Here is a 22723-nt window from a genome sequence, read left to right on the forward strand (position 1 = left end):
TGTGATGTATATTGAAGAGAGAGGCTATGGCGATGGTGATGGATAGACGCCTCGTGGGGTTGAGTCGGCGTTTCATTAGATGCCGAGGCCCTTACACCGTTACAGCAGTCTAAAACACGCCAAGCCCGCTATGTAAGCAACCTCATGTCAACATCCCCATTCCCGTCTTTCCTTCTATCAGACGGCGCTTGTCAGGCACCCCCAGTCTCGTCACATTCTCCCGTCTAATTCCTCAGAACCAGTGTGCTACGCGCGACGAGTGCGGCAGCCAGTTTCTCCAGTCCCATACCGCCCAGGATCTCGAAGGTAGCGATATCCGCGCCCATATCCTTGGAGAACCAATTTCGAAGCTCCACAGCCACGAGAGAATCGATACCCAGGCTATGAAGTGGTGCTTTGAGCTTTGTGCTTCTTTCCTCGCGCTCCCCACCAACCGTTCCCGGCATTATACGATTCAAGCGCTTGATAAGCGCTTCGACGGCGAGGCTCCTGAGCTGCTCCACGTCCTTTACGCTGCGGAATGCATGGCCTATTTCGATGGCCTTCTCATCCTTGGATTCGGCCGGCGCTTCGGCGTGCTCGTCTCCCGGTATTTGGTGCAAGGCGCGAAACAACGGCTGCTCAGACCACCATGGTTGTTGAATACCCTTTGCACCCAGGTCCGCTGGTATTCCAAGCCCCAGGATGAGCTGATGTCCTGAATCCGCCGAGGGATCGCAATAGTGTTCCAGAAGCGCGAACAAAGCCTCTTGGCTGATTGGCTGCAATCCGTCCGTCTTTGCCAGACGATCCATCGTTTCCGGGGCGTTGGCTAGATAGCCTTCCGAAAGCATTGTTCCAAGATCGAGGGAGACGGCTTTCTGTCCTGATCGAACCCGATATCGAGCCAGTGCGTCCTGGTAGGTATTCCCAGCGGCGTAATTCGCTTGTCCTCCACTTCCAAATATTCCTGCCACCGAGGACAGCATGAGGAAGAAGTCCAGATCAGAGGGAAGAAGGGAATGCAAGTTCCAGGATCCTTTGACCTTGGTAGCGAGCGGCGCATTAAAATCCGCACAGGTCATGTTTTCGAAAACAGAGTCCTGTCACACGTCAGCCCCGATAACGTCAACGGGACCGACCATAAAAAAACTACCTACCTTGAGAACCATAGATGCCTGGATACATCCTCGGATGGGCGGCATGTGCAGACTCCTGGACTCCAGAACAACACTCAACGCCCTTGCGTCACTGACATCGCATCGTGGGCACTCAATCTGAACTCCTTGTGATCTCATATCGTGGATGAACTTGGACGCCTTCGGCTGCTCAATCCCGGAGCGAGATAGCAGAAGCAGATTTCGTGCGCCCCTTGTCGCCATCCACCGAGCGATACTACGCCCTAGGCCACCAAGACCTCCCGCAATGACGTAGGTAGCGTCCTGAGCAAAGAGGCTGCCCCGCCCAAGACGCGTTGTTGCCTTTCTTCAATCAGTATTTGTTATCGGCTATCACATTCCGGCTACGCATACCTGGACTATGGCCCCTTCCTCGACTTTAATGACGACTTTTCCTTGCGACCTCCCACTCAGAAGAAACCTCAGTGCGTCCTCGATCCGGTTGACACTATAGGTTGTCGTCTCCAATGTCCGGACATGCTCTTTGACGACCATGTCGGCCACGTTATGCAGCAGCCTCCCCGCCGTTTCTGGGCATTGTCGAATCATTGCAGCTAGGTCCACGGACGCGAATGTTGTGTTCCTAGCAAAGGGAGCCATGTCGATGCGCGACCTTTGCCGGATGTCGTTCTTTCCTATTTCGACGAACCGTCCGTATGGAGCTATACACTCCCAGCTAGCGTGCAGAAGCTCGCCAGAAAGTGAGTTCAACATCACATCGACGCCTATTTCCGCAGTGGCCTTACGGATAGCGCCTACGAAGGAGTTGTCCCTGCTTGAGAAAATGTGGTCAGCTTGGAGACCATAGTAATCGACTAGAAACTGCTTTTTCTGGTCGGATCCCACTGTAGCGAAAACCTTCGCGCCGGCATGCCCCGCAAGCTGTAATGCAGCCTGACCCGTGCCACCTGCTGCGGAATGAATCAGGACCGATTCTCCCCTCTGCAGCCTCGCAATACCAAAGAGAGCTCGGTACGCCGTTGCGAAGTTTATCGGAATCGAGGCTCCCTGTACGAATGAGAGGCTCGGTGGTAAGGGCATGGCCAGACACGCTTTCGTTCGGACGTACGTTCTGTATGCGTCCAGACTAAATGCAATGACTTCATCACCCACTTGTAGTGCGCAGGCTCTGGAGCCCGTCTTGCTGACTGTTCCTGTCACTTCGAGACCTATGAAGTCCACATCGACCCGTCCGAGAGCCGAAAGGCCGTCCATAAAATTGCAGCCTACTGCTTTCACCTGGATTTCGATCTCGTCCTCTTCAAGTGGAAGAGCAACATCCGTGTCGTCCTCGAAGCGCAAAGAATGGAGGCCGGTATCGGACCCTGTCGATAACCTCAAGGGGACGCTGTGCCCAAACTTGCGGGGCCGATTGTCATAGCCCGACATCGAGCGGGAGACGCTGGCATTGAGGTTGGGCGCTTCTAATATTCGGTTCGTGTGGAGGACCCCGTTAATCTCTACAAACTCGGGCTCATACGACGTGACATCTTTTGCTTCCGCCATTTGTCGATACACTTGAATAACCATGTCCGCATGCTGGTAAAAGCGAACCTCCGGAGACTCCAATGCAAGGGTAGTGAAGCGAAGGTCATTCTTCTCTCTCCGGACGGTGCGGGATAGTCCTTGAACAATCCCATGGTCTGGGCTCAGAGGTTGTTTTCCACCTCCATCTGTCACCCAGAGGATACTAGAGCAGGACTTGACCAGAGATCGAACAGCGAGGAAGGACCCCTCGGCCTCCATGAGGGACTTGGAGGCATGCTTTATGCTCAAAAGGATGCAGTCTCTTCCGGCATGTGCTGGGCTTGCCGCTGTGACTTCCAAAGAACCCATAATGCATGGAAGACCAAGATTGGTCTGCAACGAAAGCCGCACTCTTTCTGCGAGTGCCATTTCCGTCGCATCGTGCACGTTGGCTATGATCAGAGGCCAGCTAGTCCCATTCCTTGCAAGGTCATGCACCAGTGAGCGATCCACGGCAGTGGAGACGATAACGCTGGTCTCGTGGCACTCCTCAGATGCGAAATCTCGAAATTCGACGTCGACACCGGAGAAGCCATTGCTCCTTAAAGCTACATTCCACCGATCTTCGCTGAGGCATGGGGAGTTTTGCCGAGAATCCTCAACACCCAGCCACCATCCGGGGAGCAAGCCAAAAGCGGATCCCATGCGAACGTGGTCGGGTCTTACGTTCTCGAACAGGAGCAATTTCCCTCCTGGTCTGAGCAACGCCCTTACATTCCTAAGCGTTTCGGAAATATCCGCCGTAGCATGCAAAACACTCGCGGCGATGATCACATCGTAGGATCCGAGTTCGAAGCCTTGATCTCCCGGATTCCACTCGACATCCAAACGACTGAATCCCATTCTGGGATGGGCGGGTCCGAATTCCTCTTGCGCGGCGCCGACCAGCGAAGGCGAGATATCTGTGAAGTCGTACCGAGAGCATCTACAGAGGCGAGCACTTTCCGGCAACTCCTCATCCTCCTGGGTCTTCAGGGCTTGCAACGCCATTCTCGTCGTGGATCCAGTGCCAGCGCCCACCTCAAGGACCCGCATTCCCGGGTTTTTATGGGCAAGCAATTCAAGATAGTTTGCAAGCGCATGTCCGCATCGCGAATAGCGATTGCTCTCATTGTAGAAGTCTGTCGCATAGTCGTCACCAAAGAGCAGCTGTAAAGGGTCCAACTTTCCGCTCAGCATGTTGAAGAGGTTATCGGCGACGGCACCGTAGAAGCGCCACATGCCGTTGGTATCCGCCAGCCGTCGCACCCTGCTCATCTCGTTCGGGTTCTTCTCCAGAGATAAGTATCGGGCCCGAACTTCAGGATACTGCCCCGATTCGAAAGCTTGGATTTGCGACTTCATCCACCGCACGTATTTATCGAAGTACGGTCTCGTAAATGTGATTGGTTCGGAAGCCAGCCTCTGCTGGGCTTGGATGAGAGAGTGGAAGATTAGTACCGTAACCTCGCGCTCGAAGTCGATCAGGTCCTTCTCTTGTGTTTCAGGCGTTATGCTGCTCCAGCAGTGAGCCATTATCTGCTCACGGCTCATGCAGTCGACATCTGGATGCCATTCCATTCGGAAGCAAAGGTGTCCAACCGCTTCCTCTGGCATGGATGCATTGGTCGCGACTTTTGAGACGGAAGTTCCTTCGAAGCCATCGATTTCGACCAGTAATTCGTTACTTCCGGGGCAAAATGCAGACGCCGACGCCTCCATTTTCCGTCTGCTCCTCATAGCGGATTCTGCGATGACACAGATGTTGTCGTCGTCTAGAAAGCGGAGCCCAGCAGTGGAAACCCAGAGCCGCTGTACCCGCTGTGGCACTATAGTCGGAATCGGATTGTTCCCACCCTTAGCAGCTGCCACCAGCGCCAGTTGGAGAACAGCATCAAGGATCGCGGGATGAATGATGTGAGGCTGCCGAATTCGAGCTCGATCCTTGTCCTGTTCAGACAGTGGCAGGATGCGTGCGGTGGCCTTACTCTGGCCATCAGAGAACACGCTGTGTAGTCCCTGGAATGTTGCTCCATACTGATATCCGAACCGTCGGAGGAGTTGCTCATATAGCGCGGACTTCTCAAGCTTCCTCGCTTGGCTAGTTTCCATTCCACTGAAAACCTCGACGGCTTGTTGCAACGCTGCCTGTACTGGGTCCTTCTGCGTAAAGTACGACTTCCGGTCCGTCCGATACAACGCACAAACTATACCTTGGCAATGGTGCGTCCAGGTTTCGTTCTGATAACTGTATAAGCGGAACTCATAAGTGGACTTGTCTACTTGCGCCGAATCCTTTTGAACGACCTGTCTAAACCGGAGCTCCACCTCGATCTCGGTCGAGATGTTCGGAAAAACTAACGCATTTATGAAGGCGGCCTCCCTCACTTCATAGGCACGAATCTCTCGACCATCAACTAGCTGTCGCGCGCCTTCGAGAGCGGCGGCTATCATTGCTGCTGCAGGATAGACGATGGAGTCGTTTATCTTGTGGTCCTCGATGAAGGGTAGTCTCTCAATCCGCAACATATTCCGCCATCTCGGTTCCATTGGGTTCCAGTCCGGTACTGGAACGCCTAGCAAGTCATGAGGCGGATGAGGGCGGAATCTGAAATTCTTGCTGACTCTAGACTCTGCCCAATATTTGTTGGAATGATCGAAAGGATACCGCGGAAGACCCAGGATCGCTGAAGGCTGACTTTTAGCGTTGTGGTAGTTGCGATTGACTTCCGAGATGTTGACCACATGGCCTTTGCAGAAGAGCTCTCCCAAAGCTCCTAGGATGCAAGGGATAGAAGGCTGGTTTCGACTCAAGGTCGAATGATACGTTATGCCTGCGTCTGGGGCAGCCTTCTGCAGTATCTCTCTCACTGGACCCTGCAGAGTCGAATGCGGTCCAATCTCAAGGATGCTGTGCATTGTATCTATCTCGGAGCTAAGCTGCACGTCACCTTGGCTTCGAGTTATTGCGTGAGACAGTGCCTCGGAGAACCGGACGGGTGATACGAGGTTCGACACCCAGTACTGCGGATTGCGAAGCGTCTCCTTCAAGACTTTCATTCCGGTAACGGAAGAGATCATGACGGCCCTATTGGAGTGGTGGTCGCCTTCGTCGATGCCCTTAATCAATGACTCATATTCTGAGGCTATCGCACTCATCTGGTGAGAGTGGTAAGCTACGGGGACTTTGAGAATACGCGCGAAGGCGCCATCCTTCTGGAGAGTCGTTCGCAAGGCAGCGATTTGAGATCCTTCACCGGAGAGGGTTATACTGCGCGGGCTGTTGATGCAACCAACAACGACGTCGGCCGTCGGGATCTCCGCTTTGAGCGACTGCAGGTACGGAGCCACTTCATCTTCGGAGAGTCCCACCGCCATCATTGAGCCACGATATGTCGTGCACTTTGCCAGACGGTCGGACAGTTTTCCGCGGAAGCAAGCGAGCATCATGGCGGCTCGTGCAGACAACGCCCCGATCGCATATCTAGCAGCATTGTTAGTTCCCCTTTTTGCACGCATTTCTCGAGACACTTACGCTGCGCCTATTTCTCCTGACGAGTGTCCGATAACGCAAGTAAATGACACACCGAACGATCGCAGCAAATTCACCAATGCAATCTGCAACGCAGTGCAGATTGATTGACTGACCTCCGCGCAACTAATATCCAGATCCAAGTTACCATCAAAGGCGTTCGTCAGTGACCATTCGCAACCAATACTCTTGAGGTATTTGTTTGACAAGAGCAGGCTCTCACGGAAAACGGGGTATTTCTGCAGGTCGTGGCCCATGCCTGGCCATTGTGCGCCTTGCCCAGTGAACACCAGCGCGAGCTTACGGTCGTCGAGAGCCATCCTGAGGTTCATTGAACTGACTTCGAGCTTCTGTAGCTGGCTCGAAGAATCGGTGACCTGGAAGTATTTCCAAGGGAATGAGGTTCGCCTCTTGCCTAGAGTGTGTGCCAGACGATGGAGCCATCTCTCGCTGGCCTCTCGGTCGGCAAGCTCCCGGCTGAAGTAATCCACATAGGAGCTAATAACCCTCTTTAAGCTATCCTTGTCTGGAGCCGACCACACGAGGAGCTTTGGCGCACTGGATTGCGCTAAGAGGCTTCCCTGGTTGGTGGCGGATGACATGGATTCGGCACGATGATTGCCCACAACGCCACGGGTTTGTAGGAAGTGGTATGCGTCATCAAGAACGGCATGGGCGTTCGTGCCACCAAACCCAAATGACTGAACGGACGCTCTCCGGAGGCCATCCTGCGGCCATGGAGTGCAGACGGTAGGAAACTCGACTTGTCAGCTGGTTACTAACGGAACATAGAGTAGACTTACTCTCAAATTCGGCGCGGTTATTCTACCATTAACACGCTCAAGCTGCGCAATCGGGGGAATGATGCCTTTTTCCAATACGAGGATGGTTTTGATAATCCCGGCAATACCGCTCGCGGCTTCCAAGTGCCCCAGGTTCGCCTTGCTCGCGCCTCTATGGCGGCGTTAGCGATGCTGAACGTTTGTGCAACCGCAATAGAGCTTACAGGAATATGGGCCTCGCCTCGTCGCAAACGTCCCCAAACGACTGTCCTAAGGCGTTGGCCTCAATCGGATCTCCGACAGCCGTCCCTGTTCCGTGGGCTTCGACGAACCTCGTTAGGCTTCTGTCAAGATTGAAAGCTTCGTAAGTGGAGCGTAGCAAGCTTTCTTGAGCCTTTGCACAAGGCTGCGCCAGAGCGACGGTCCTTCCATCTTGGTTCGTGGCGGTCGCACGCAGTACGGCTCGGATCGAATCTCCATCACGGATCGCATCCGAAACACATTTGAGTATTAGTACACCGAATCCTTCGCTGCGAGCATATCCGCTACCGCGTTCATCGAAGCTATGGCAAAGGCCATCCGGGGACAGGAACCCCATCCTGCCAATGGTGGTCAACGACTCGGGAGTGCAGATTATATTGCAACCGCCGACGATAGCCTGATCGCGGTGGTCAGCGGAAGTACTGAAAGTGCATGGCCTAGAAGCTTACCGTAGACGTTTGCTTCCGGCGGAGCTCTTGGCAGGCTTGGTCGAGAGCCACTAAACTGCTCGAGCATGCCGTATCTACCGTCACGCTTGGTCCTTTCAAGTCGAAGAACCAACTAATTCGGTTAGCGAGGATCGCCCCAGAACTTCCTGTAGCGTGGTATGTCGGCATAGTATCTGGATCCTTGCACTGCATTAAGTTGTAGTCGCCCGTGAAGCAGCCGACGTGGACTGACGTCTTTGAGCCGCGTATGGACTCCGTGGGTAATCCGGCTACGCAGAGTTAACGCTCCATTACAGTGTGATTAGCGAGGCACAGTACCATTCTCGAGAGCCCAGTAAGTCGTCTCCAGGAGCTTCCTTTGCTGCGGATCCATACCGGCCGCCTCGGCGGACGAAATGGAGAAGAACGGAGCATCAAAAGCACTGATATCCTCGTTCAGGAAGTGCGCTCCCTGGGCCGGTAACTGATATTGCTTAGTCTCGTGCCAACTAAAATGTAAACGTTCGCCTCACATTTCCAGGTTCCCGATCGAGCATCGACCTGAAAGCATTGTCGCTGAACCTATCCTCCGCGTATTTCGCTTCATCAACTCGACCGTTAATCAACATGTCCCATAGACTCTCCTCAGAAGTCACCCCGCCCGGAAACGTAAAGGCGAACCCAATTATGGCAATGGGTTCTAGTTCCGGTCGCGTCGATATATGTTCAGAGTGTCCCCTGGCTGGGGCGGCCCACGAGCCATCGCCGAGTGGTTCTTCGAGATATGGGGGAGCCATTGCGAATGGTTCTAGGAAAGCGAAAGACGAATGCGATGATCAGTCCGTGATCCGGCTTCACGTATCATATAATAGCAAGAGCAGATAACTCGAAAAGTGTGAGGGCTCTCTACCTGGCTTCCAGAGTTCCGACTTCGTACCAGACGCCTCATCGCAACGTCGGACTCGAAGGGCCTTTCATATGGAAGCCCAATCTACCATCCAGTCATCTGCAACTACACTGCTCCCAATGCTAGGATCGAGACATTTGCAGCATGGTTCTCCGCCCCTTCGAAGACCCTGAAAATCCGACGTGAACATCAGCTTGGTGACACGGCTTCTACTTCCATGCTCAGAGATAGATCTTGGGGTATGGTTTCATGATGGGGGCCGGACACGGGTTCGTCACCCAAGCTCTGCAAAGCGATGATCTTCCCGCACCGGCCGAGGCGCCAGAAACAAGTGCCGTTATTGAACAGAATCCTACCGCGCGCATGGGCAAGTGGGGTGATTGGTCCGTTGGTTCCCGACGCACGTTCAGGGCGGGGGCGAGAGCTTCTTTTCCGGTTTCGTGTATGCTCCGCTGCGGGGAACTAAAGTTCCGGCGAGCTATTTATCCGCCGATCCAGGGGTGTTCTGTGGGCCGGGCCGTTCCCGTCGCGGAGGTGTGGGGATGCTTCCAAGGCTCCATGGACCTGAGGACGCCCGCCCACTTTGATTTTCATACGACTACCAGGGCCTTGGGCCCGTTCAAAATCGGCCCGCTTGGCGCATGCCTCGGTGAGCGAAAATTAATGGCGTATAGCCTAGGCGCAGAAGGATTTTGCAAATGTGCATAGATCCTGATGGATGAGATAGGAAGATGATAGCATGGCTACAATCTCACTGGCCGGCATGGGCGCCATTTTGTCGAGGTCCATGTGGTGCCCCTCCTCTCTGGTTTGCCCGCTCAACTGCGCATGGCCCAGGGACTACCGCTAAGCTTTCGAAGCTGCCTTCCGCAGATAGGGCGGAACATACCCTTCCGGCCATTTACCAGTCATCCCAAAGTGTCCTGCGGCTTTGCTGCGGAGCGCAAACTCCTTCGCGTACTCAACCACTTCATTCTCCCAGTCGCCAAGAGCCTTTTCCCCCTTCCACACCTCCAGGAGGGTCAAAGCTTGGAGTGCAGGAAGATTACATCCCAGGCCCAAATGGGGCCGCATTTGAGTGAAAGCCTCACCAGCCAGTAATAACTTCCCTCCCCAGAAGGATGCCTTCGATCCCTCAAATCCGCGGATCGCTGTGACGAGGGGGAGATCGGCTTCCCTCACAATCTCCATCCAATGTGCGGGCAGAACCTCTCCAGCATGAGCTAATTGTCGTTCCCAAACTTTCTCGCTGAGACCCCCGCGCGGGACGGTCTGATTATGTCGATGCCCGGCCGCATCGGTCATTATCTCGCCAAACGCAGGGGATTCGCCATCGCAATATTCATACCAGCACCAGTCGAGAAGGCGCTCTCCGGGGGCAGTGCTTCCATCGAGACCGGGCGTTAAGTACCTGGTTCCCGACATGAGCAGGCGAACCCCGTTGAGATATACAAGAGCCTTACGAAATGATGCAGCCGCCTTTGAGCATTGCCATAATCATTTTACCATCCAGAGCACCTTTCATTGCCTCAGGCGTCTTAGCTTCTGGGACGCAGCCTCGCCAGGCGAGATATCCAGAATATTCAGGCTTGACATCGGCCATAACTTGGCTTCGAATAGTGGAACGCGCTCCATCAGCTGCTATCACGAGCTTCGACTGTATGGTCTTCTCGTCGCCTCCATACTCGCCTTGGATACGCACGAGGATAAAGTCGCCCTTGTCTTCGACGCTTGTAACTCTTTGCCCCGTTTCGAAAGAGGTCTTTCCTTTGCCCTCCTCAGGCTCTTCGAACCTCGCCCTCAGTCTGTCAAACACGACGCTCCAACTCGACGTGATGACTGAAATGGCCGGCGGGATCTCATTCAAGACAATCCCTTCACTGCTGAGTATTTGCGTGATGCGAGTTTCGCAGGCGTACGGATCCCCTTCAGGCAGGTACATCTGCACCAGCTTTTGCGCCTCTGGGCCAAGACTCAACCCCGCTGCTTGGGCCTTGAGTTGACGAGGTTGGCGGCTTTCGAGAACGCGCACGTTGCGCCCGAGGTTTTTCAGCACGATGCCGTGCATGAGGCCCGCGATCGAGCCTCCTACCTATCGCGGTGTCAGCAGGATAGAGATGCATGAAGGTGCAGCACTTACTACCACGGCATCGAACGCCTCCGGTGCCATTTGTGTTGAGTAGACTCTGGGTTGCAGCTATCGCTTGTCGATGGGTTTGAAACGCAACTCTGCGCTGAGTGCCTGTGGGAAGTCTGAATCCATGGACGCTGTTCGAATGCGCAGGCGCCGTGGCTGCGCCGCTTATCATGGCGTGAGTCCTAGCTGGGCGGCTGGGTCCCATGCGTTCCGGGTATCTGGTCACTGTCAGCGCGAGATAATACTGCATGCTTCACGAACTACGTTGTTATCATTGCACTTAACCCAAGTTGGCGGATTACTCGGGTCCGTGTGCATGGGAGGAAAGGATCAATCAATCAATTGACCATGCGCATACCTAGGTATGTGGCGAACGCCAATATCATGCAACCTACGATGATGACGGTGGATTGGCCCATAACAATTTACCCTCGGGGAGTACAAAATCCAACGGACTTGGTAGCCAATGGGCTTGTTGTTCCACGAGTTGGGCGTACTTTATTGGTCCTTAGCGATATGGGTTCGCTTCCAGTGTCAACCTTCTCCTAAAGGCTGCTCATTGCCTCGCCGCAGCCTTGCCTACCTAGCCTCTAGTCTCCCACTGCGCTGCCCTACGCCGCCCCATTAGCTTGTTTATTGTACTACCCATTAGCCTTTTTCGTGTATAAGCCTCGATCAAGATACCATGGCTGGCTTTGACGGATGGAGCGAAAACGCATTTCACGAATTTCGAACTCTCGTCGTCCGCTGTGCGGTTGTCCTCGTAGCAGTCGGCCTACGGTTTTTGTGCAAGCTCTCCCGTGAAGAACTGCGATTTGGATGGGACGATTTCTGGATCTTGGCCGCTGCGTGTTTGAATTATATAGTAGAAGGCCTGCTTCTATGGTGTAAGCTGCACTTCAACTATGTTGCGATTTGAGACGCAACTGATAGGCAAGCAGCTCTTTTCCAGAGCCACGGCGGACAGCCAGCCGCTGTGCTTATCAGCCATGGCGAACGCAAAGCGGCAGAAAACTTCCTTCTTGTATGTCCGAAAATACTTGTCTATACCGACATGGCAAGACTTACTCATCTGTGCAGATCAGCGACGTCAACTCGACACTCTGGCACCCATGCGTAATGTGCATTTGCTTCAGTATCATTTGCTTCTACCTTCGTATCTTCCGATTGGAAAGCGGCTTCGTTCGAAACTCGTGGATCCTCTTTTGCCTCATCGGAGCATGGGGCATCGGCAGTGCCATTGGAGGTTTCCTCCTATGCATCCCTCCCTCCAACTTTTGGAAGATGAAAGATCTCGACAAATGCGGAAGCTACATAGTTTTCGTCCTCGCTAACGGCATTCTGGAAATCTTCATCACGATCGGGATCCTGGCGCTTCCTGTACGCCCGGTGCTGAAACTATCGCTCTCTCTGAGATCCCGCCTATCCATTCTCGCCATCTTCCTACTCGGCGCGTTGTAAGGCTCACTAGTCGATTGACTCTGGTAGATCGAAGGCTGACTGGTGTGATTTTACAACAGTGTCATCATATCGGGAATTATCCGCCTGGCAAAGGTGTACAAGCCAGGGGAGAAGATCCGTGAGGTCTACGCAAACAACTTCGTTTCTGAACTAACGTGGCGTTAGCGGACTACATCGTTGTGCATCTCTGGTCCGGCATCCATCTCACCGCTGCCTTTGTCTGCGCCTGCCTGCCCATGTATCGACCCGTCTGGACCAAGACATACGCTGCGTCCAGAACCGTCGTGAGCTACTCACGGAGCTTGCTGAGAAGTAGTCGAAGTCGCTCAGCGTTACGGTCAGGAGGTGATGGAAGCCCAGGGGCATCGACGTCGCCGGCCAGGAGTGCGGAGAGTGCTGGCAGGCCCGGCAAACGCAGCGGGGATGCTATGGTCCACGAGTATGAGTTGTGGACTGTAGGCACGGATACGGATACTGTGGTGCACCAGACTTCACGCGTGTAAAGAAGACAGCGAACCATGGCGCAAGTCTCTTGCCATCATGAGATAGGCATATTATTAAGCTGAGGCCGTGCCTCGCCAAACCCGCGGCGATGAGTACTCGTATGTTAGTTCTAGAATTTGCCTAAGGACGCTCAAACATCGATATATTCGAGAGGGGATTATATGGAAGTTCATCACGTATCAGAGAATACTGTGTCATGCTGCCCTCGCATGCGAGTGCTTCGTCTATGTCAGGACGCGTTTGGAGTTGAATCTGGCACGTTCATTCTCCACAATTGTGGCGCTAATTCGCCGTGTCTTGAAATTGAACGTTTCACATGTATTGCCGTGGTAAATGCTGGAGAAGTGCCTAGCGGTTCCCAACAGACGTCGAACCACCATATCTCTTTCAATCACACCTGCCTCAAAGGGAAGACTGCAGTAGGATCACCGTTCAGCAATTTGCATTTAGAAACAACCAATCACAGTTTAGCTTTTCCCAAGATGGAGGGGGGCGAAGTGTGTTAACGGTGAGGACCATGAAATCCAACAAGGCAAACGAGTCTCCGGGGTCTGCGTCTGCCTTACGCTCTGCATCCTGTCGTGTAATTCCCGAGGATAAACAACGTCTGTTCCTCAATAGTTGAGATGCGTTGGGCTCGGAGTTGGCTGCCGGTAGAGAGGTTTCTCCATCTGATTACCAACCCATTTGTGCTACAAAAGTATGTGAACGCGAGTCGCACCTCTCATGGAAGGCTATTCAGGCATGGTCTTTGCTGAGTTCAACATGGCCTCTCTTACTCTTCTCTCCGTTTTTCTGGTCGTAGCCTACGTATGAGCCCATCGGAGCTGCGAGGACATAGAATGGAAGCTAAATTTTCACGCGTAGGCTATCGGAAAGACGATCTACAACGTTTTCTTGCACCCTTTGGCCAAATGCCCAGGCCCGTTTCTCGCCAGGGTTTCCTCCTGGCCATCATTCTATCATGCTTGCAAAGGCGACAGACATATTTGGATATGGCAATGCTTCCAAGTCTACGGTAAGCATCATCTACTATTAGGGACTCTTCGCGGCGTTAACGCCTTGCATTGTAGGAAACAAGTTCCGAGCGACCCCGAACATGGTGCTCTTCTGTTCCGCACAGGCTTTTAATAGCATCTATGGGTCCAGAGCAAACGTCAAGAAGTCCAACTTCTATGACTCGTGGCCACGGAACCAGAACGACCGGAACACCTTGAACACTACGGATCCGGTCCTCCATGCGAAGAAGCGGCGTTTGCTGAGCCTTGCGTTCAATGAGCGTTCCACCAAGTCTGCATCGGATACTATCGCCCGACACATCGACAGGTGGAACGAGCTGGCGACTCTTGACCTGGAGGACTCAGCCTGGTCATCATCCCGTGATATCAGTCCATTGGCGGATAAGCTGGTATTCGATCTGTTCGGTGACTTACTTTTCGGAAAATCTTTCGACACGAAAGAGGCGGCATCGACCAACAATCCTTTCATAGATATTCCAAGCCACATCGTCAAGTTCATGCAGTTTATCTATCCTGTAAGATAGCCCCATTCGCACCCACAGCGGTTAGACTCGAAGTACTGACTTACCAAGGTCACAAAATCTCCGTTTCTGGACCTCGTCGTCTGGCTGAAACCCCGCGGTCTCAACAGGCTTCTGGAAGCAGTGGCACCAAGAGAAGTCCAGCAGTATTATGACTTCGTCGCCAGAGGCGTAGCTCAAGGACTGGCGCTAGAAAGAAAGTCGCAATCTTCCCACGTTCGCGAAGACATCTTCCACTTCCTTTGTACCGCGACTGATCCGAATACCGGAGCGCCCGCCTACTCGCTAGAGGAACTTCTGGCCGAGACACACCTCCTCATCATTGCAGGAAGAGACACTACAGCGACTACCATCAGCGCCTTATTCTTCTACATCTGTCGCGATCCTCGCGTTTACAATAAGCTGACGCGTGAAATCCGCACGACCTTCACTTCCGCGGAGGAAATTCGACCCGGGCCCGCACTCACATCCAGTACCTATCTTCGAGCTTGCATCGATGAAGCACTGCGCATGGCTCCTCCGGGACCGAGTGAGTTCCCTCGTGTAGTGCTCCGTGGAGGCATGTCTATTGACGGCGAATACTATCCCGAAGGCGTCGTCGTCGGGACTGCAGGCTGGGCGAACGGCCACAGTGAAGAATTCTACGGCGACGCTAATACATATCGCCCCGAGAGATGGCTCGTTTCAGAGGAGAATGACATCACCGCTGATGAAGTGGCGCGTCTGAAAAATGGCTTCAATCCGTTTCTCAAGGGCTCGGGCAGCTGCATCGGACAGCACATAGCCATCACGGAATTGATGATGTTGCTGGGCAGAACCTTATTTCGCATGGATGTGAGGATAGTTCCGGGAAGCGCTTTAGGGGAAGGAAACCCGAGTCTGGGTTGGGGAAGGCGACTCGGAAACCAGTTCCAGTTGCGAGACGCGTATATGGCGATCCGAGAAGGGCCATTGGTGCAGTTCCGGAAGAGAGTGATTTGACACGTGTAATTAGTTGATAATACGAGTTTCGCATTGTTGGTAAGCCGGGTGGACGTGCTTCGACCCTGTGCAGAAGTCAATATTTGTGGAAATGAAAGATTAGGGAGTTTTAGGTACTACTTCCTTCGCTAAAGATTTAAAGACCGTTGGCATCCAGCCCTCCTCCATCTTCCACTTTCCAAAGCTTCAGGAACACCTAGCCGTCCGTTCAAGCACACTCAAAACATGGCCGACAAAGCGAACTCCAATCTGCTCCGCTTGGCGTTGCAGGTCCAACAAACGGCAACGCAAATCGTGGAGGGTCTTTCTTCGAATGGTCTGCCCGAGCCAACCTTCGAACCTTCATCCGAGAGCATTCCAGAGACGACCCAGTTCGCCAGCCTACGTACTGCTTTGAACGACGCTGCTCATGACCTACTGAGGCTCGTCAACGGTCCGAAGACGGAGGTTCGTAACCTGATTTGTACCCTGTACGACCTAGCGGCCTGGCAAGTTGCATGCGAGTTCCGATTCTTCGATGCTATTCCGGAGAGCGGATGCGCCGAGCTAAAAGAGATATCCAAGGCTGTCGGCCTTGACGAAGAAAGAGTCGGCAGATTCCTAAGGATTCTAGCAACGGACCGGGTGTTTGAGGAGGTGAAGCCCGATGTCTTCAAGCACACTTCGAGGAGCGTCCTTTATGTGAGAGACCAACATATGCGAGATGCGGTCCACTATCAGTACGTTGAACAGCCCTCTTCGAAGAATTCTCGGCCTCTTTGTTGAAGGCGGGTGCCCACTGACTTCACCATAGGTTGGATGAATTCTTCATGGCGGTTCCGGAAACATCGGCCAGCCTCAGAGCATCTCCCCTCGCATTCAGCCGCTCCACCAATCCGTTCGTAACTCGGCATGGCTCCGAGATGTTTCAGTTCTATCGGCAGGACCCTAAACGAGCAAGCCGATTTGCGAGTGCCATGGCCGGCATTGGCAAGAGTACGCCTCCTACATGCTACGGATAGAGAGCAGATGCTGACCAGTATCCAGTGGAACGACAATTCGAGGATTTGAGAGATAGCTACCCATGGAATGAAGTCACCGCAGGTAAAGTCGTTGATGTAGGCGGAGGAAACGGACACATGAGCATTGCACTCGCCCGCGTAAGCAAAATCTTGCTTCTTAGACAGCCTCCCACTCATGAAGTCACTAGTCATTCCCGAATCTTCAAATGGTCGTCCAAGACTCACTCTCGATGCTAGCCCAAGCCTCGAGCAACGACATTTCGGACTTGAACGGCAGAGTCGCATTCATGCAGCACAGCTTCTTCGAACCTGAGCCTATTGCCGGCGCAGCGGCATATCTGCTTCGATACGTTACACACAACTGGGACGACCAAGACTGCATCCGCATCTTCAAAGCTCTGGTGCCCGCGCTAGAACAGAGCGCTCCTCAGACGCCTCTCCTGATTAACGACATTGTGTTGCCCACAGCCGGAGAGACGACTCTCTACCAGGAGCGCCGCCTGCGGCAAGTCGACATCATGATGATGGTCGTGTTGGGCGCGAAGCAGAGGACGGAAGCCGACTTTCGCGGCCTTCTCAAATCGGCGGATTCTAGATATCGAGTGAGCCCCCCGCGGCGTTGCATTTGTATGGAAGTGGCTAATTTGACGGCCAGGTTAAGGATATCCACGGGACGGGAGATATGAAGCTGCTCGAGGTGGTTTTGGATATCTAAACCATAGAGGAGACGTACTATGAGTATCAACTACTAGGTTGGAAAAGCGCGGGACTGGCGAGAGGTCTACTGGAAGTCGGGGAAGACGGAGGTCGCGTCGGGTCATGAAGCCGGGCTAAACCTTTTACGAATAGAAGACGCTAATATGATTACGGAATGGTCCCGGAAGTAGACCTCGGCAAAGCTTGGAACCTTGGGAACCCTCTTTGCAACCTTTCGACGAAGCGAAAGCTCACTCGCAACAGTGGGAGACGTATCCCGGAATTTTTTTTGGCGATAAGTCTTTTTGCCGGTAGCTGATAGGAGTCGAGCGAAGCGCTGATCTGACGGTCGCCTTACCTTGCGCCGGTGACACTTAACTGGAACAGAGGAGTTTAACCCCAATATCACGTCTCCAAAGCCTATAACAGACGAGAAGGACACCTGTTCAGCACTATTTCGTCTTGATGCTTCCATTTGAGTCGGCAGCATGCGGTAAGTTGTGCTGCACTGTACTGCTGGGCGAGCCAACTGTTAACTTCTAGCGCAGAGAGCGGTTCACGACATGCGTGCGCTCCTATGGAGAGAACCTGCCTTTCCTAACTAGCCATCACGTATCAATTTTCTTGAAATATGAGGATGAATACGGCGTGGCGGGATCGACGAGGCTGTGAGGCACAGCCTGTAAGACTTTGGGGCCAGAGGATTCACTGCGCCCCAAACTCGAACGTCGCTTGGATGCTGAATAACCGCTACACGAGAAACAGGCCTTAGTTTACAATTATTATCCAATAAGTCGGCGCATGAAGGGTTGCGCGTAATCGGGCGTAATTCTTGAAACGCTTCCGCCTTGAAGCAGCCCCCAATCTGATATCGCCGCATTACGAACCTCCGTCATGGACCGCCCGGACGTGATGGATACTCAAAAACACCACCTGCGCGTCTCTCGTTTCCATCAAGGCGACCGTATCCGCAAGTCGATGAGATTTCGAAAATGGATCCTGTGTCGCCCATATCGGACCACTCCAGTGGTGCGCATCACGTGCGCTCGGACGCGTATGCTGCAGTCCCACTGAACGAACCACTGAACGAACCTAGAACACCTTCCCCACCTCAGATCCCCACTCGGCCTCAGGCTCAGGCCCATGCAATACCTACCCCATCCACGTCAAGCCTCCAAAAGTCGCAACAAAAGCGACACCGTTACACCCAACTCGCAACCGACCTCTGGCTCTGGGAGGTCTGTTCCATATGGGTTAGCTGCATCTGCTTGGGCGGCATTTTCCTCGTTCTTGGGCTCCATGACAACCAGCCATTGCCGAAATGGCCGTTCGACATCACCATCAATGCCCTAATATCCGTGTTGGCGGTGGTGATGAAGTCTGCGCTTTTAGTTCCTGTGGCATCGACTATTGGCCAGTTGCGGTGGCACTGGTTCAAGCGTGAGCCGCATCCTCTCTCGGATATGGAGGTGTACGATGAAGCTAGTAGGGGCCCTTGGGGAAGCGCTATGCTACTGATTAGCGTACGATGGAGGTTCGTTGCCATCCTTTACTTTACCTTTGATTCAAGTGACTAACCACTTGCTGATAGAAGTATTGCTTCAATGGGAGCACTCATCACCATCCTATCCATGGCCATGGACCCCTTCTTCCAGCAAATCGCGAGCTACGAGCCCGGCCCCGTAGGTTCAGGAAACTCCTCCGTCATACCATCACGCCGCCTCTTCGACGCCGGCTTAGATTCCAAGTACGCGCATCCCCAAGTGCCCCCAGCGATGCGAGCAGCCATCTATCAAGGACTGTTCTTCACCGGTGCAACTAACGACACTTTTGCCATGAGTGCTCTTGCCCCGCGGCCGAATTGCGCCAGTGGGAACTGTACGTATCCTGAGTTCGAAACGCTCGCGGTGTGCTCCAAGTGCGCAAATGTCACGGATAGACTGTTCCGCAATTGGACTAACGAATTTGGCACTGACACGTACAACTGGTCTCTGCCAAACGGATTCAACACCGGCGGTATCGATGTCAGCGACGGGGACCGCGTCGTTATGAAAGCGAGCGCAAGCTACAACGCGACGGTGTTGACGGCGGGTTTCCCGCTGCTCAATTACTCGACTATCCAGATCCCCGACACCTTCACTGATACCGAAGCAGAAGGACCAAATGCCACCATTGCAGTCAGTGCGGAAGAGTGCATGCTCTACTGGTGCGTCAAGAAGTACCGCTCCAGCGTCGTCAACGGCCTTCTCAACGAAACGCTCGTTGCAACCACATCCGACGGCGGCGACGACGTCGGTGCACTGTACCACTTCAAGCCGCCGGGTTCCAACGCTTCGTTCGAGATCCCAGTCGATGGGCTGATGAATGCCACTACCACCTGGGGCCCTACCTACCCCAAGGGCACAATTAATGGCACATTTCTCGTCAACAAGAATGCTTCCAACCTCATCACGCAGTTCTTCAAGGACACCATTGAAGGCGAAGTAACAGTCAACGGCGACCCCAACGGCGACGGCCACTCCACCGCCCCCATTGTCCAGCGCTTCCAAGTCGGCGGGCTGCCCAGCGTGTTCGACATGCTTGCTCTCTCTATGTCGACCGCAGTCCGGGGTACGGGGTCCGATACCGCGAACACGGCGATCGGCGCAGACAACGTCACGGTCACCGGTCTTTCTACGACGACGGTGACGTATATCCGCGTGCGCTGGTGGTGGATTACGCTTCCTGTTGCGCTGGAGGTTGCTACTATTTTGCTTTTCGCGATGACGCTGTTGGAGGCGAGGAGGATGAGGGTGTGGAAGACGAGTGCGCTGGCGGTGATGATGCATGGGGTGCGGGAGGAAGAGTTGAGAGACGAGAAGGTGGAGAGGTGTGTGGATATGGAGGACGTGGCGATGAGGAAGAGGGTAAGGCTGGAGAAGGGGGTGGATGGGAGGGAGAGGTTGGAGGTTTGGAGGGGAGTGAAGGCATGAGGACAAACCTCATAATACATGGGCTTACGGCAAATGTCTCCAGTGCTTATGGAAATGGCTCTTATGCTCTTACGCGGATCTGGGAAGATAGGTCCGTCGCCATCATATTCTCGTTGCGGCCGTCGTGTTCGACTCGCTGGTGCCTGCGGAGCCCTTCCAAAAGGGTGCTTAAGAACCACTAGTATCGTATCCGGATGTGTTTCCCTCTAAGTCATTCCGAATCCAAGGGAGAAGGTATAAAGCGAAGCCATGGATGCGATGATGTTGAGAGAGGGGATAAGGCTTGTCAAACGCCATTCCTCAATTGGACTAGCGTCCTTCGCATCGGTTGAACGGCTCGAACACGCATCCAGATCGCCATCGCTCAAGCATCACAAAGCATGACCAGCATCCGCTCTTCCATCAAATACGCCCCTATCTCAGACTCAGAGCTACCTTCCGAGCTCGCATCTACCTTCGATGGAGGCAGCGATGGTGGTAGTGTGCGATATATAAGTGGGCGCGCGCGGAGCTTTTCCGCGGGCACGGATGTGAGTTGTTTTCCATTCGACCCCCGTCTGAGGATGGAGCCGCAACGTAAGGGGTTCTGTCAAGCTTTTGCGCGCCCGATGCTTAGGAAGCTTCGCTTTGTTGGACCTACCTGTTGTGGTATGGCGGACCGGTGGGCGCTGATCGCACCACCATAGCGAGGATGACGTCTCGTAGCTTGAACCCTGCGCCGGCTGTCATTTTGGAATGTCATCCTGTTCCCCCCTCACTTCTCAACATCCTGTCTCTTTTCTTTCTTGAATTTGTATCATACGCATTGTCTAGATTGGCGACGGCGTAACTTCCTCTTTACCTTTTGTATCTATCTATCCGCACATTCGGGCCCCTGACTGAAAATGCGCCCGCGCCAGGACAGCACCGCCGACGAGCTCCAGCTGGAAGCGCTGGGGCACAAAGGGGAGCTTCAACGGAACTTCTCGCCCCTCTCGATGCTAGGCCTAGCATTTGCGATTCTCAATTCCTGGACTGCGCTCTCCGCTTCGCTGTCTCTTGCGCTCCCGAGCGGTGGTTCTACGAGCGTCATATGGGGCCTGGTCACGGCTGGCGTGTGCAATCTTTGCTTAGCGGCGTCTCTGGCCGAGTTTCTGTCGGCGTATCCTACGGCAGGTGGACAGTACGTTAAACCTCAAGCTTTTTGGTTGCGAGCATTTCCTTGGGTTGAAATGGCCCCGTGACACATGACGCCAATGATTGGAGCATGTCGCACAGGAACCTTGGACTTGGGCTAATTCATCTCAGATACCACTGGGTCGCTGTCATCTCGTGGAAGCGATGGGTCCCCCTTCTCTCATGGATAACCGGCTGGATCAATGTTTCCGGATGGATTGCCCTGGTTGCCTCTGGAGGACTGCTCGGCTCGCAGCTGATCGTCGGCGTCATTGCGCTATACGTTCCTGACTATAGCCCCGAGCGCTGGCATCAGTTCTTGATCTACATCACCTACACCGTTATCGCCTTTTTGGTCAATGCCTTCATGAACGATCTGCTTCCATACGTCAACAAAGCAGCAATCACGTGGTCGATTACTGGGTTTCTTGTGATAACTATCACGGTTCTGGCGTGCGCCTCGCCAAACTATGCTTCGGCACATTTTGTCTTCGCAGACTTCATCAATGAGACGGGATGGCCCGACGGTATTGCGTGGTTGCTTGGTCTTCTTCAAGGCGGGCTAGGCCTAACCGGGTACGATGCCGTCGCGCACATGATAGAAGAAATACCCAACGCTTCCGTCGAAGGACCTAAGATCATGATCTATTGCGTGGCTATCGGGACCTTCACAGGCTTCATCTTCCTGATGAGCCTCCTTTTCGCGTCTGGAGGAGATGCTGAATCTATCATTTCCTCCCCAGCCGGCCCTGTTTTGCAGATTCTGTATAATGCGACGCAGAATCGTGCTGGAGCCGTGTGTCTTCTCATATTCCCGCTAGCCTGCCTTCTGTTCGCAACGACTTCTATCATGACGACGTCTTCCAGGATGACCTACGCGTTTGCACGAGACGGCGGGCTTCCGGCTTCAAAGTTCTTTGCTAAGGTGCATGCCAGGCTAGGACTGCCTCTGAACGCGCTTATCCTTACCACAGTCCTAACGATTATCTTCGGATGCATCTTCCTCGGCTCTAGTAGCGCCTTCAATGCTATCATCTCTGCCTCGGTGGTTGCGCTGGGTGTGAGCTATGCCGTTCCGATAGCTATCAATGTCCTGCGCGGAAGGAAGATGCTGCCTCCAAGGGCGTTCAAGCTACCAAGCGCATTCGCGTGGTTTGCGAATCTCTTGGGAATTGCCTATGTCATTGTTACGACGGTGCTGTTCGTTTTCCCTCCGGAATTACCTGTGACAGGGAACAACATGAGTGAGTTGCCAACACTGCGCGCCTAGCCGATGATCCATGGGAGATGCTAATACTATACAGATTACTGTATCGTTGCCTTCGCCATAATCATCATCATAAGTACAGTCCAATGGTTCGTAGATGGAAGGAAGAATTTCACTGGGCCGCGAACGGATATGGGGTTGGAGGTCCTCGAAGCAGTCAAGGGCCAGCAGAACGGGATGGGCGTCACAGACCCTAAACGAGACGTCGAAGAACCCTCTTCAGGTGCATAGACGGCAGTAACATCATTGTACACCAAGAAGCTTCATTGTGTCTCAGCAAGGTGCCATCAGGACCGTCGCCCATGAATCGCGTTCGGCTCGATGCTACTATTTCACCATTATGACCCCGCTACCCATTTTGGCAACCGCGACCCTCCGTCCGTCATCCCGTTCACTATCAGACGAACTTTTGCCAAGCCGCTATCCATCGAACCAG

General features: G+C 53.7%; 7 protein-coding genes across 7 annotated transcripts; 5 read left to right on the forward strand and 2 right to left on the reverse strand.

Moving 5' to 3' along the window:
- Nucleotides 1–167: 167 nt before the first annotated feature.
- On the reverse strand, nt 168–8463 carry BU26DRAFT_556367 (reducing type I polyketide synthase; the record flags this gene model as incomplete). The annotated part of the gene is made up of 10 exons (XM_033832376.1): nt 168–1082; nt 1140–1460; nt 1512–6147; nt 6199–6281; nt 6312–6923; nt 6999–7149; nt 7202–7635; nt 7688–7956; nt 8006–8150; nt 8200–8463. 10 exons carry the CDS (start codon nt 8461–8463, stop codon nt 225–227), a joined length of 7773 nt encoding a protein of 2590 aa, XP_033676265.1. The 3' UTR covers nt 168–224.
- Nucleotides 8464–9275: 812 nt separating this feature from the next.
- BU26DRAFT_611098 (FAD/NAD(P)-binding domain-containing protein) lies at nt 9276–10743 on the reverse strand (the record flags this gene model as incomplete). Its single annotated transcript, XM_033836037.1, has 3 exons — nt 9276–9984; nt 10037–10665; nt 10714–10743. The coding sequence occupies 3 exons, from the start codon at nt 10741–10743 to the stop codon at nt 9420–9422; spliced, it is 1224 nt and encodes a 407-aa protein (XP_033676266.1). The 3' UTR covers nt 9276–9419.
- Nucleotides 10744–11018: 275 nt separating this feature from the next.
- BU26DRAFT_184009 (uncharacterized protein) lies at nt 11019–12894 on the forward strand. The gene is made up of 5 exons (XM_033820422.1): nt 11019–11597; nt 11652–11734; nt 11791–12167; nt 12231–12289; nt 12337–12894. The coding sequence occupies exons 1-5, from the start codon at nt 11396–11398 to the stop codon at nt 12672–12674; spliced, it is 1059 nt and encodes a 352-aa protein (XP_033676267.1). The 5' UTR covers nt 11019–11395; the 3' UTR covers nt 12675–12894.
- Nucleotides 12895–13440: 546 nt separating this feature from the next.
- On the forward strand, nt 13441–15196 carry BU26DRAFT_556369 (benzoate 4-monooxygenase cytochrome P450; the record flags this gene model as incomplete). The annotated part of the gene is made up of 4 exons (XM_033832377.1): nt 13441–13485; nt 13543–13693; nt 13749–14209; nt 14267–15196. The coding sequence occupies 4 exons, from the start codon at nt 13441–13443 to the stop codon at nt 15194–15196; spliced, it is 1587 nt and encodes a 528-aa protein (XP_033676268.1).
- Nucleotides 15197–15421: 225 nt separating this feature from the next.
- BU26DRAFT_556370 (sterigmatocystin 8-O-methyltransferase precursor) lies at nt 15422–16912 on the forward strand (the record flags this gene model as incomplete). Its single annotated transcript, XM_033832378.1, has 5 exons — nt 15422–15915; nt 15990–16171; nt 16223–16335; nt 16386–16799; nt 16853–16912. 5 exons carry the CDS (start codon nt 15422–15424, stop codon nt 16910–16912), a joined length of 1263 nt encoding a protein of 420 aa, XP_033676269.1.
- Nucleotides 16913–17792: 880 nt separating this feature from the next.
- On the forward strand, nt 17793–20107 carry BU26DRAFT_496764 (uncharacterized protein). Its single transcript, XM_033826265.1, has 2 exons — nt 17793–18427; nt 18485–20107. Exons 1-2 carry the CDS (start codon nt 17886–17888, stop codon nt 19863–19865), a joined length of 1923 nt encoding a protein of 640 aa, XP_033676270.1. The 5' UTR covers nt 17793–17885; the 3' UTR covers nt 19866–20107.
- Nucleotides 20108–20749: 642 nt separating this feature from the next.
- On the forward strand, nt 20750–22663 carry BU26DRAFT_586426 (GABA permease; the record flags this gene model as incomplete). Its single annotated transcript, XM_033834654.1, has 3 exons — nt 20750–21027; nt 21153–22264; nt 22325–22663. The coding sequence occupies 3 exons, from the start codon at nt 20750–20752 to the stop codon at nt 22516–22518; spliced, it is 1584 nt and encodes a 527-aa protein (XP_033676271.1). The 3' UTR covers nt 22519–22663.
- Nucleotides 22664–22723: the final 60 nt, after the last annotated feature.

This window comes from Trematosphaeria pertusa (genome assembly GCF_010094035.1).
Source record: "Trematosphaeria pertusa strain CBS 122368 unplaced genomic scaffold BU26scaffold_25, whole genome shotgun sequence".
Taxonomy (NCBI): domain Eukaryota; kingdom Fungi; phylum Ascomycota; class Dothideomycetes; order Pleosporales; family Trematosphaeriaceae; genus Trematosphaeria; species Trematosphaeria pertusa.

Bases quoted from the DNA above. Each gene is read 5' to 3' on its own strand.
- BU26DRAFT_184009 (XM_033820422.1), top strand. From the start codon at position 11,396: ATGGCTGGCTTTGACGGATGGAGCGAAAACGCATTTCACGAATTTCGA. The intron at 11,735-11,790 runs GTATGTCCGAAA...TCATCTGTGCAG, and splicing joins CGGCAGAAAACTTCCTTCTT to ATCAGCGACGTCAACTCGAC. The intron at 12,168-12,230 runs GTAAGGCTCACT...ATTTTACAACAG, and splicing joins ATCTTCCTACTCGGCGCGTT to TGTCATCATATCGGGAATTA.
- BU26DRAFT_496764 (XM_033826265.1), top strand. From the start codon at position 17,886: ATGGATCCTGTGTCGCCCATATCGGACCACTCCAGTGGTGCGCATCAC. The intron at 18,428-18,484 runs GTTCGTTGCCAT...ACTTGCTGATAG, and splicing joins CTGATTAGCGTACGATGGAG to AAGTATTGCTTCAATGGGAG.